Source organism: Mesoplodon densirostris, chromosome 9 (genome assembly GCF_025265405.1).
Source record: "Mesoplodon densirostris isolate mMesDen1 chromosome 9, mMesDen1 primary haplotype, whole genome shotgun sequence".
Classification (NCBI taxonomy): Eukaryota; Metazoa; Chordata; class Mammalia; order Artiodactyla; family Ziphiidae; genus Mesoplodon; species Mesoplodon densirostris.
In genome coordinates this window covers 22,409,991-22,423,973 of record NC_082669.1, presented here as the reverse complement: position 1 = coordinate 22,423,973, position 13,983 = coordinate 22,409,991, and the positions used below count along the sequence as shown (strand labels likewise).

The window sequence follows — 13,983 nt, the reverse complement described above, 5'->3', positions numbered from 1 at the left end:
TGATCTTCCCTACCTCTGCACGTGGTGTTCTCTCTGCCTGAATCACTCCTCCCCTTGCTCTTTGCATGGCTGGCTCCTTCTCATACTTTAAGTCTATTAAATGTTACCTCCCCAGAAAGGACTTCCTTGACCATCCCATTTACTTACGCATCCCCTGCTCTACTAACCTCCACTCCAGTACCCTGTTTGATTCTTTCATGACAGCACAATTTGTTAGTACATGCCATACTCTCTTCTTAACCTGGTTATGCAGTGTCTCTCACACTAGGCTGTAAGCTCCTTAAAGGCAGGAACCATGTCTGCATTGTTCACTCTGTACACTCAACACAGCCAGGAATCTACAGAAGCTCAAGACACATGTACTGGAGTGGTGGGGGTGAGGGGCAGACAAAGGAAAGGAATGAGAAAGGAAGGGATTATGTGGGCATTTCTGAATCATTTGCTGTTGTTATTTCAAGCATAAAAGGGTATTCAGAATGGGGCTTCCCTGGTGGATGCAGGGGACACGGGTTCGAGCCCTGGTCCAGGGAAATCCCACATGCCGCGGAGCAACGAAGCCCGTGCACCACAACTACTGAGCCTGCACTCTAGAGCCTGCGAGCCACAACTACTGAAGCCTGCGCTCTAGAGCCTGCGAACCACAACTACTGAGCCCGCATGCCACAACTACTGAGCCCGTGTGCCACAACTACTGAGCCCACACTCCACAACAAGAGAAGCCACCACAGTGAGAAGCTCGTGCACCGCAACGAAGAGTAGACCCCGCTCGCTGCAACTAGAGAAAGCCCACGCGCAGCAACGAAGACCCAACACAGCCAAAAATAAATAAATAAATAAGGGTATACAGAATAACATAACAAATACTCATGCACCTGCCAGCTGGCTATATGGCAAATATAGCTGAAGTCCTGTGTGTGTCCCTGTCCCCCTTCCCTCCCTCCCCACTCCCCAGGGGTAATCATTCTCTTGAGTTTAGTATTTTTCATTACTATGAGTATTTTTATATTTTACTCACATACAAGTAAACTACCAAAAAATATATATTTTATATAATTTTAACTCTGTATGAATAATATCATTCTGTATATCATCTTTTGTAACTTGTTCTCAAAAATTAAAAAACTGCTTTGCAAACTACTTTCCTTAAAAAAAAAGATGAGAAATTTTATTTAAAGGGTAAACACAATGTTCCTACCACAAAATTAGTTTAGTAAATAACATAATGTAATGTTTATCCTTTTTGAAAGAAAGAGTAATGAAGTTAACATGAAGAAAAAAAGTAAATTCTTTAAAATGTGGTAGCATTCTTATTGCTAAGTGTGTATAATTAATAACATGCACAGAAGACACGAAGGAAAGAAGATAAAAGTTTAAATTAAATTGCTAAGGAAAATATCATGGTACTTCTAAAAGTATAGAAAGGTAGAGAATGGTCACTTTGAAAAAAAAAATACTTTGAAAAAATATAGATATGTTCTTTCAGAGATTCTCTCCACCCAGTGGTACACAGGAAACACTACAGTTTTCTCAAAAAGGAATTCGTAGTGAATTCTATTGATAGCTTTTTAAACACTGCCCCCTAATGTTCATACTCAGCTCCTTCTGAAATGACAAGAGGACCGTGCTAATAAAAATAATCGGGTCCTTCCTTCCTTGTGATCAGTGTAGCAGTTTTGTCCTGTAGACCAGATTTCACAGACTGAGGCAGTCTCAGCCACACAACGGTCAGAATGCATTAGAGTAAACTCCCAACCACTCCAAGGTTACTCTCATCAGCAGTAAGGGCAACATGTGAGTGAGAACAGACCATTTGGGCTTGGAAAGCACTGACAAGACATCAATACCACTGGGAAACATCAGAAAAGTCTAGGATCCCAATAATAACATGTGCAACTGTAGACTAATCTAATCAGTCTTATTAAAAAAAAACAAACATTGATTACCAAGAATATCAAACTTCTAAAAAAAAGAGAGATGGCCCTTGCTTTATATACACACAAACTCATGACTCACAAATGACGGCTGCTTCCAAAAGAATCCGTTGAAATTTAGACTCCCTGATGAGCAACTCTGTTCATGACTCCAACAGCTGCCAATATGATCCACAACAAATGAAAGAGAATAACAAAAATATATATTCTCAAGGAGACCTGTTCAGTGTCTTGTAATCACAAAGTCCATGTCATCACTTAACAATGATACATGTCTAAACAGAGAAAGCGTAGAAGCACTTAATACCAAGTCAAGAAGCCTGAGTTTTAAACCCATTTGCCATTTAATAGCTGTGTGACCTTAGGTCCCTCAGCTGTTCTGGGTCTGCTTCCTTATCAGGAAATAAAGGAGAGCTGTGTGAATGTTTTTCTAAGGATTGTCAGGAGGTGGGGATACACAGGATTATAGAATAAAGAGCGCTGCTTTTTCAGACTACACATGCCTCTCCCTATCACCCCTTCATGCCCCATCCCTATTACTGAAAAGCATATGATACTCCCATTTTCCCCTTAGCTGAGAACTACTGAGAACTAGAATCTATCTCTAAGGGCCTTTGCCACACTAAAATGTTAATACAGGATCTGAGAACTGGAAGAAAACTTGAGATTCTCCAGTCACAAGACAAGGCCCAGAAGAACTTTTGATTCTAACCGTAGTTAGATACAGATGTGAAACTTTGGGGAAGTGTGAGGCTTCCCAAGTGGATTAGCATTTCATTTAGCTGGATGATGTGATGAAATACATTATTATTCCCAATCTTCACCCTTCCTGGATCCCATGCCCTTTTCAATGCAACTTTGTAGTTCCTGCCACTAGAGTATTATATTTAACCACCTCTTGGTATTAGGCTTGGCCATATGACTTGCCTTGACCAAATGAATACTAGCAGATGTGATGTGAGCAGAGAGAGGCTTTAAACGTGCTTGTGAGATTAAGTTTGTTCTCTTGTGCTCTTGCCTTTCACTATAAGGAGAACACGTACTTGGTAGCCACTGGTCCAAGGAGTGTAAGACACGTGCAGAGCAGACCTGCAACTTGAAGCCAAACCTAACGAGTCTAGATCAGCTGAATCCCAGCCAATCCACATTTATGACAATGAGAAATAAATACTTACTGTCATGTAAGATTTTGCATTTGTTAGTTATGCAGAATTTTTATGGTTATAGGGTAATTCAGAAGATAATAGTTCACCTATTTTAATATTTTAGACCTCAGCATTTCCATTAGATTGTGAGATTCTAAGGATAAATCTCTCCCTCTCTCGCACACATATAAGTATTCGATACACAGACACAAAAACAGAAGTGTGATTACAGATCTATGTAATAGTACATCTGAAAAAGTCAGATCTAGTGGCAAAGATCTACTATGTACAGAACCTATCTCTCATGCTGTTCAGTAGAGAAGTTAATGATCACTGGGCTCTTTGATCTAAATCTAAAATAATAACAATTGTCCAAATATTGCAATTATAGCTTATTTTATATGAAAATACCACCACAAAGACAATTATACCATGAAAAGCACTATTTATACTAAAGTAATGTGTCACAGTCAAAGTATTATAATATCTCAATTAACCTGAATGCACAGAAATAGGAGTATTTTGTTTCTTATAATTTTACGAATAACAAACATTTTTAAGATAACATTTTTGTGGCTTTTATAGTAAAACAAGATTTTCAGATACCTATTTTAAGATAAATTTACTGAAATATAAGGAGTAAAGTTTTTGTTTGGTTCCCTTTTAAAATATTTTTTAAATATACTAGTTTCCTTACTGCCTTAGGAATAAACCTAATGCATAGGGACCTAATGACAATAAGTGAATATTTACTTCATGGTACGGACTCTTTTGGTACCTTAAAGCAATGACCATTACGTTAGTGCTATGGATGAACTACATAAGAAATAACAGATTAGGCCAACTATGCCCTAACCCCAGGCTATCCTCTGAAAGTTTCTTTGGAAAATGTAAACATAACATTTACCACTTACACTTATCTCTGAAAAGTACAATGCAAAAAAAAAAAAAAAAAGGCAGCTATTAAAAACTCTTTAGCCAAGTTCTGATTATTCATTCATTGAGGTAAGAAACTCCCTACCATGTGCTCTATACTGTGTGCTGAACAAGAGCCTGAAGGATAGTGGGGGAGACAGACAAGAGTAAACCATGGTAGAAAACAGCCAACCCAGTCTTCAGGGATCGAGAGAAAAAGTCTGCACAGAAGCAATTACATCCAAGGTGAGATCTAAAGGACAAAGACAGAGTTACCAGGTGTGGCAGGGGATTAGTGTTACAAGCAACGGGAACATCGTGTGTAAAGCCTCTGCCGTGAGAGCGAGGGTGATGCATTTAGGAGATGCGAGTAATTCAGGTCCATAAGTGCTTTATGCTTTATGCTTTTCTGCTTAAACTGTCTATGAAAATAAACCCTTTCCTCACTTCGCCTCCGGGTTCTCCTCCCACCTCACTGACGATTCCATCACGACTTCTTTCACTGCGTCATCATCGTCTCCTAAACATCTACTCATGGGAGTGCATCAGGCTCAGCCACTCACTCTCCTTTTTCTATCTACACTCACTCTGTAAAAGATGAAATACAGGCTTCAAATACCATGTATTTGCTCATAACTATAAAATTTTACATATCCTGACTCTTAGATCCAAGCCCTTGCTCTACATTTCAAGCTAGACCTGGACTTGGCATTCCAAGTCCAAATGTGATGTTCTCCCTCCCAAAGCTTCTTTCCAAAGTCCTACTCGACTCTGTAAACAGCAATTCTAATCGCTCAGGCCAAAACCCTAGAGACATCCTTAACTCTAGTCTTTCTCTGATACTCACATCTCATCCATCTGCAAACCTTACCCCCTTTTCTCGAAAACATTCAGAATTCTATCACTCTTTAACTACCTCGACCACTGCTACTCTAATTCAAGCCCCATCATCTCTACCCTGGACTATTTCAATAGCTTTGTAATTGTTCTCCCACTACCCTTGTACTCGACAGTCTATTCTTAACACAGTAGCTAGAGTGATTCTTTTTAAAATGTCAGATCGCATCATTCCTCTGCTTAAAACTCTCCATTAGCTTACAGTCTTACTCGAAGTAAAAGCCTAATTCCTTAAGAGCAGCCCACAAGCCCTAACTAACCATTATCTCTCTGATTTTCTTCCTACTACATTCCCCCTCACTCACTCTGTTTCAGCCATCCTTGCTGGTCCTCAAACAGGCCCAACACAGTCTTGCCCCAGGTCCTTCGCACTTGCTGTTCCCCTTGCCCGAAACCCTCATTGCCAATAATGATACGATTCACTCCTTTACTTCATTCAGGTCTCGGCTTAAATGTCCCCTTTATCAATGAAGCCTTGTCTCACCTCCCAGTATAAAATAGACCCTCCTCACCTCATCCCCCTTGCCCTGTTGAGTTTCTCTCTTTTGACCTTATCACTACTGCACTCAATTTCAAAAAACAAAACACAAAAGAATGTGTTTACTTATTTACTATCTATCTCCCTAACCTAGAATGTAAATCTGCTGGAGAGCATCGATATATATTATTCATTGCGTTATCTCAGAAGCTTAGAATACTGCCTGGCAGATCACAGGTCTGCAGTATATATTTGGTGGATGAATTTAAAAAATATGAAAATCTTATAAATTATTCTGACAAAAGCTATTAATGTAACTTTCTATTTTAAGAATAACTTTTTAATACTGTATCCCTAATTAATACCTAAATGCTTATGAACTATGTAAAGATAACTAATACAATGACTTTTTTCCCTTTAGCCTAAAGACATACTTATACACACACAAACACACACACAGAGTTCACCATCAAGGGCTGAACAATCTAAAAGACTTTATAGCACTCTTTTCCTTCAGTTGGCTTTAGCACTTTTGAATATATTGAAGCAGTATGTTGAGATCCTATGTTATCTTCAAGCCAATTAATATTTCACCTGTAATTCTACATATAAGTTAATAATAGTACCTTGTCAGTATTTGTGAAATATCAATAGGAAAATTAGCAAAACTACAGGCAGACAATTCACAGAAGAAATATGAAAAATGTTCATTTAGGTTAATGTTCTTTAGTGATTTTCAACAACCTGAAATGGCTTGGCAGGGAGGGAGAGCAGAACCACCTCAAGAAAACCAACACTAGCGAGAGGTTTCTTACATACACAGAAACTGGAAAACCTCGCCGCTGACGAGGGTGTGGTGCTGAAATACCTGTGATGGAACAGTAGACCATGTGAGGCGCTACCACGTCTATATCTTCATAGCCCAGTCCCATTGCAGACAATTTGCCAGGGACATAGTTTTCCACAAATACATCACAAACAGCTGCAAGCTGAAAGAAGAGGTGAAGATGAGTCAGACTTCTTAAGGGACTCCCCAGCTTTCAACAAATCCCCACATGATAGAATTCTGATTTCAGTAAACACAATTGATCCTCGCTTTGTAAAAGCCCAGAAAAATCACAGGAAAAGTAGAATTACAAAGTATTCTTAGATAAACACAAAGGCTCTGGTCAACTACTTGAGGTATTACTGCCAGTAAAACAATGGCTATTAAAATTTTCAGTTACTACCATGGTATTAAGTGGATTCTGCTTACATTAAATGTAAGAAATATCTAGGCTACATGGTCTATCAAAATATATTCTCAGAAGTTTAGGTAAAAAAATTAGAATATAAGTACATAAAATATATGAAAAATATCTTTTAACCCCTTTAAAATAAAACCAAATACAATGTCTTTACTACTCCATCCTTATTATGTAATATTCCTCATTATGACATGTACATATAGGCACTTAACTCATGTAAACATGATTCTGAATTGCTTTCACACTTTCCAGATGCTTTCTTTCCAAAGAGTTTTATATGTATTTAATGAACCATTAAAAAAAAAAACTGCTAAACTATAACCCAGTAAATCAGTAACTGTCAGAAACAAAACCCCAACTCTGATTCCCAGATCACTGCAACAAGCCATCGTAAACCTTTATCTTAAAATTCTTTCCAAATTTCAATTGTGACTACATATCTTTTGAAAAGTCATCACAAAAATTGTACTAGGTCATCCAGAAAAATTCATTACAGTAATTCTTAAACATATCCAAGTGCCTAATAACTATTCAATAATTTTTTATTTGCCATGTTGACATAGATATATTCTCACACATCAAACTAATGTAATAGAATAAGACTCTGGACCAGGGGTGGGCAAACATTTTTCATAAAATGTCAAAAAGTAAATATTTTAGCCTTTTCAGGCCACATACATTCCCTGTCACATGTTCTTTATTTTTCTTTAACACACAAAAACAAAAGTGTGATTTAAAAAAAAAAATCTTTAAAAAATGTAAAATATGTTAAAAAATGTAAAAAATCTTTAAAAATGTAAAATTCACCATTAGTCCATGGGCTGTGCGAAAACAAACTTGATTTGGCCCACACAGTCTGCCAACCTCTGCTCTAGATGGAAAATAACTGAATTTACATAAACTTTAGAAGGAAACATGTAAATAAATTGAGTGCCTGTTTGTTATTGTGTCACCAAATTTGGAGTGTATACATGGAACTGTTTGACTTAACAAAATTTAGGGGAAGGAGATCTTAGGAGGCATCTCAGGGAAATAAGCTGTTATCCTCCAGAGCTCCTGAAACTGAGGTACCAGGGGCCCAGTTGACCACCTGTCAGAAGAGGAATGATATTTGTATTTTTAGATTTCTATACCATCATAAATCACATTTCAATTCACATAAAGTATTCATATGGATCACAAACAAATTCACTGTTTCAATAAGAAAATAAATATAATGAATAAGTTATATTAATAGAAAAGTATTCAGAATGTATAAACAAAAAACATTAAAAAACAATATACATGGTATTATCTCATGTTTATTGGAAAAAATGAGTATACAAGGACATAAAAAGGTTTGATATGATACACTAAAATGTTAATCTTTTTGCCCATTAGCAGATACTACTTGTATAGCAACAGAAAAAAAATTTAAGCTAAAAAGAGGTGTGCTCAGAGTACCTTGTAGTATGACTCTCCAAAGTTATAAGAAAAATATGGAAAAGTTGAATTTAGAAGCTAAAGACTTTCACTGATAAAGATGCCCAGTAGCTTTTTATTATTACCCAAGAACTCAATATGTATGCATTATGATACTTATTGATAAAATATCCCTAGAAAAGTGTATAGCGCAGAAGTTATTCTTTGCTCCATTTTATAAATATTTATTTTAAATAAACACATACTATCTATTTACTAGATACTGATTCTTAGCGAGTCTGCCATCCAACATATTCTCCCTCCCTCTCTCTTTCGGGATATTTACCCATTTCAAGATCACGTATGTTCCCTAAAGCGTTAACTAAGGCATTCGTTAAAAGTCTAATCAGTGCAGTGCTGAAATCAGAGACATCACAAACCTCCCTGAGTTATATGGATCTCCACACAAGTAATATACAAGTCAACTGCTTCAGTGGAGACCAAACATTTATCGCATTTCCCTGATACAAGGATCTACTAGGAAATAAAGTGTCCGGGAAGATCCCACATGCCATGGAGCAGCTAAGCCCGTGCACCACAACTACTGAACCTGTGCTCTAGAGCCCGCGAGCCACAACTGAGCCCACATGCCACAACTACTGAAGCCTGCGTGCGTAGAGCCAGTGCTCCGCAACAAGAAAAGCCACTGCAATGAGAAGGTTGCGCACCGCAACAAAGAGTAGCCCCCTCCTGCCGCAACTAGAGAAAGCCCGGACGCAGCAACGAAGACCCAATGCAGCCAAAAAGAAAAAAATAAAATAAATAAATGTATTAAAAAAAAAAACAAGGCAAGGCAATAATAACAAAGAACAATTTAGAAAAATCATATTAAGTTGCAACTGAAAAAGAAAAAAACAAGCAAATAAACCTAACTTATGCTATAGAAAAGATGTAGGAAAACAGGACAGTGAGATCAGGACAATTATCAAGCTTTGGGTTCAACATATATCTAGTAAAATTCTAAATTTGTTGGACTGATCCAACAGAACCAGAGCGGATGATCACTGATTCTGATCTTAATAATTAGAAGACGTTATTTTTCAATCAGCCAGATGATAAGGAAAGAAGCATCAGAGCAATGAAGCTAAAACTGGTACTTTGTTATAAAACAAATTTGGGGATTTGGTTCTCTAATCAAGGAGATTTACATCCATTACATTTTTTTAAATTTATTTTATTTATTTATTTATGGCTGTGTTGGGTCTTCGCCACTGCGCACGGGCTCTCTCCAGCTGTGGTGAGCGGGGGCACAGGCCTCTCATTGCAGTGGCCTCTCCTGCTGCAGAGCGCAGGCTCTAAGTGCGGCTTCAGTAGTTGTGGCTCGCGGGCTCTAGAGCGCAGGCTCAGTAGTTGTGGCGCATGGGCCCAGCCACTCCACGGCATGTGGGATCCTCCTGGGCCAGGGCTCGAACCCGTGTCCCCTGCCTTGGCAGGCGGATTCTTAACCACAGCGCCACCAGGGAAGCCCTAGACTTCAAACTTTAACAAGTATGGCAGGGCTTCCCTGGTGGCGCAGTGGTTGAGAGTCCGCTTGCCGATGCAGGGGACACGGGTTTGTGCCCCAGCCCGGGAAGATCCCACATGCTGCGGAGCGGCTGGGCCCGTGAGCCATGGCCGCTGAGCCTGCACATCCGGAGCCTGTGCTCCGCAACAGGGGAGGCCACGACAGTGAGAGGCCTGCGTACCGCAAAAAAAAAAAAAAAAAAAAAAAAAAGTATGGCAAACAAGTTTTATCTCACATGATGAATCCACCTTCATGTGCATTGGGAACAATAATAATAGTTAATGCTGAATGAGTGCTGACTATGACTATGGCAGGCACCCTTCCTCACATTTTACACAATATTAACTCAATTCTAACAACCCTAAGAAGTAGGTATTATTACTGTCTCCATTTTGCTAATAAGGGAACTGAGGCATAAAGAAGTTAAGTAACCTGCCTGAAGTCACATGGCTAGTAAGTAAAGAAGGCAGGATTTGAATACCAGCAGTAGAACACTGGGGTATGCCCCTAACCATTGTGCTGGCCCCTCAAGGAAAGATGCCAAGATCAGGTCTGCACACATCAGCCATCTGAGTAAGTGTTAGAAAAATCTTGGGCTCTACAGTGATGTAGACCTAGGGTACAAATTTCAGCTCTTCCCTTTACTAGCTATGTGATCTGTAGACAATCACTCAAGCCCCTTGAGACTCATTTCACCTCTTGTGAAAATGAGGATATAATACTTCATTTACAAGGAAAATTCTGAAGATTTGAGAAGATAATACGAATAAAGTACCCAGGCCTAAGATCTGATGCAGGGCAGGCACTCAGTCAATGGACACTAGTGCCATAACTGAACACTCTGACACTATGGAGAAATGTTAAACACAATATACCAGAAATTATCAAGCAAATTATACTTAGTACAAAAACGAAGTTAAACTCAAATGGCATTTAAAGCAAAATTTCAGATTGCCAATGAAATAATGTTTTAAAACATTTTTACTCATATTCAAATCCCTAATTACAACCCAGGTGACAAGATGCCTTCTATAGAGCATACTGTACCTCTTTGATGATTTTCACCCCTTTTGGATCCTTGATATTAACAGCTATACTCTAAAAATTAAAAATATATATATTAAAATAGTATCTTAAAAATTTTTCTTATTGCTGACAGTTCAATAAGAGAGCCATTCATATTATAGATTTCTCCTCTTAAAGTAAATGCATTTTCCTCACGAAGAAACATTTAAATAATTTTTACTGATTTTCTTTTCAATTCAGATATGTTAGGATGATAGTAAGGATTATAGTAAAAATTTTTCAAATAATAATACCAAATGTAGGCAATTAGTAATCTCCAAAAGAATAACAAATGTAACAAATCAAGTGATTCCTCACTTTAATAAAATCATTTCCATTAAAAACCATTATAAATTCTCAAAAAATGTTTTAAGTTAGTAGAGAAGGAAAATTAATAAAAAGCTCTACTGTTTCTACTTGGTAACTGGTGAATGAATAAAATAAAATAAAATTTCACCTTATTGGGAATATTACTTATATCTACAAAAAGGGGTAGAAATAAACAAGCCACAATTATATCATAAGTTTTGTTATTACAAGAGAATCACACAGGGCTTCCCTGGTGGCACAGTGGTTAACAATCTGCCTGCCAATGCAGGGGACACGGGTTCGAGCCCTGGTCCGGGAAGATCCCACATGCCACGGAGCAACTAAGCCCCTGAGCCACAACTACTGAGCCCGTGCACCTAGAGCCCATGCTCCGCAACAAGAGAAGCCACTGCAATGAGAAGCCCGCGCACCGCAACGAAGAGTAGCCCCCGCTCACCGTGACTAGAGAAAGCCCGCATGCAGCAACGAAGACCCAAGGCAGCCAAAAATAAATAAATAAATAAATAATTTTTTTTTTTTAAAGAGAGAATTACACAAAGAAAGCAAAAAGGGGATAATATTCTTACTTTTTTATTTCGGTTAACACTGAGAAAATAAGTACTTTCTGTCCCCACAAAAGGTGGACCCCAAGTTCGTGTATCATCACCAGCTCCTGAAAATAATAGTATGAACTATGTAACCTTGAAACATCATGAGACATTTCAAATCAACAGGCTTACTCATATGTAAGTTCACAGATGCCTAAACAAGATCAGCGGAATTAGCAACTTAAAGTGGCCTTGGGACCTTGTTAGGACTGCCCAAACTCTTTAAGGCTAAAAGCTCGTGTAAATCACTAAATCCTCCCATAGCTTCTTTTACTAAAATCCATCCCTGAAAGTCAAAATCCAGAAGGGAACATCCTACTGGCAGTCTTTAGATTTAATAAATGGCAAGTCTGAGGGGGAAAAAAATTACTCTCCTACTTCAACAAACAAGTCAGCTCTTTCAGTGTTTTTAGCATTAAATGTGCAAACAAAATGTTGGGTCTACAAAATATTTTTGCTAAATATAATTTAAATCAGGATAATGATAAGTAAGTCTTTATGATAAAGTGGTATCTGAGGCTAGGTATAAAACAATGATAAATAACTCTATTTTTAAAATTCTGTAGCAATAAATCAGAAAAAGCAAAATAAGCTACTGAATAGTAAATGTCAGTAATTTAAGATGCTATTTAGAATAAAGTTTTAGTAGTCTAGGTCTTGCTTCAAAGTAAAAGTTTAAAAACATAAAAAATAGGGTATTTTATTCTAAACATCTACTTCAAATGATTCTGAAAAGTACTTGTGTTTGATTCAAAGATAACACTATCAAGTTACAGAAAAAAAGTTTTCTTTGCACAAAAAGCAAACAATGTAGATGGAGCTCAGAAGTGAATCAACAATTAATAGGCACAAATTAGTATTACTTAAATTAAGATTTTTATGAGTTCTGATTAAATATTGATATTAGAAACTAATCACTACCTAAGTATTACTAGCCCCCCAATAAGAGAGAATTTGTGAATATGGGTTCAAGTTTAAATTCTAATCTCATTTAAATGATATAATTAATTTATTAGCCCATTAGACTTTACCCACTGAAACTGATCAAGAAAAACAGACACAGCCTTTTAGAAAACAAAACAGAAGCTAAAGAATAGACTCCTTTACTTAAAAACAAAAAACTAAAAACCTCACAAGAGAAAGAGAGAACACAGGACAGAGGAGAAAAGAAGCATTAGTTCTAACTGGGGATGAACTGATAAACAACACAAAGCAATAAATAGTAAGTATCAAACTGAACAGCATGCTCAAAACGTCAGGGGAAAAAATAAACTACAAGAATCCACAAAGACAACCTCCTAGTAATAAACCGGTTATAGGCTTCACGGAAAAATGTATGTGTGAATCTGGATCTTCAAGATCAGACAGGACCTCCCAGAGGCAGGAGAGAGTCCAGCCACATCCATTTTTTCCAAAGTCTCAATACATTAAATAAAAAAAAAATTTTGTTTTTAAGAGAGCAATGTCAAGATAAGGTCAAAAGTAGACAGCTTATTTTAAATGTTTACATTCAACTCTTGGGTGGAAATAATGTCAGAAATCTAAACTGGAGGCCTACATGGCTTTCCTGCCCCACCTGGTCCTGGTGTATAACCTGGGTTTAAGAGACGCGGAAGGATAGGATATGTGCTGACGGCCCATGAAATGAAATAAAGGTTAAAGGTCACAAACTGGTAAAACTGGCAATTTGAGAGACATGTTTTATTTGACCCACACACAACTTAAAGTTTTTAACTATCTGCCATGATTTCAAAATCTAGAGATAGTATAAAAATTCAGACTGCCTTTCTTATATGATATTTCAACACATTCATCCATTCAGCAAATAGTTATTGGGTGCCTACTATGTCACAAACACTGCTCTCTGCAGAGCAGACACAGCAGTGAACAAAGACCAACATCCCTGCCTGGGTATGCCTGCCTCCTGGTGACAACCCTGGAATAACAGCAGCATCATTGGTTGCCCAGCCCCCTTCATTCATTTAGGTTACCTGCCTGGCCCTGCAGGCATAGCATTTACACCCACCGAAAGACTCTAAAAAGAGAAGAAAAAAACATACTTAAGCTTGATATGCTCTTTGATTACTCAAATAAGAATAATCTAAGTCCCAAGTCAGAAAACTACAACGAAATTTAATTTAAGAACTGAGGAAGTGGACACTAAAAGAGACTGAAATGTGAAAATACTGCCAAGGGACTTTTCTTCATGTCTGTTGAATAACTATCTCGAAAAAACAAAATACATAATATGAACATTAAAACGTACTGAGCAAAAGGGTTAAAGGAGGGAGACCAATTAGTAAGAAAAAGAGCAATGAACATCTGCTAGGAACAAAGCTTGATGCCTAGTGTATGGCTATGGGACATAATAAAGGCCTAGACTGAGGAAAGGGTCCCCCAGGGTGGAAATGAAAAAGTACAAA

The 13,983-nt window shown here is 37.7% G+C and overlaps 1 protein-coding gene across 2 annotated transcripts in view; it reads right to left on the bottom strand.

Annotated features, from left to right (window-relative positions):
• The window catches only part of SUGCT (succinyl-CoA:glutarate-CoA transferase), a 690,281-nt gene that overhangs the window by 663,410 nt on the left and 12,888 nt on the right, over positions 1-13,983 (bottom strand). For both annotated transcript variants that reach the window (XM_060108016.1, XM_060108018.1), the window contains exons 4-6: positions 11,540-11,625; positions 10,626-10,676; positions 6,235-6,355 (exon numbers count right to left, since the gene is read on the bottom strand). In XM_060108016.1, the coding sequence (XP_059963999.1) occupies positions 6,235-6,355; positions 10,626-10,676; positions 11,540-11,625 (258 nt within the window). The remainder of the gene's footprint in view (positions 1-6,234; positions 6,356-10,625; positions 10,677-11,539; positions 11,626-13,983) is intronic.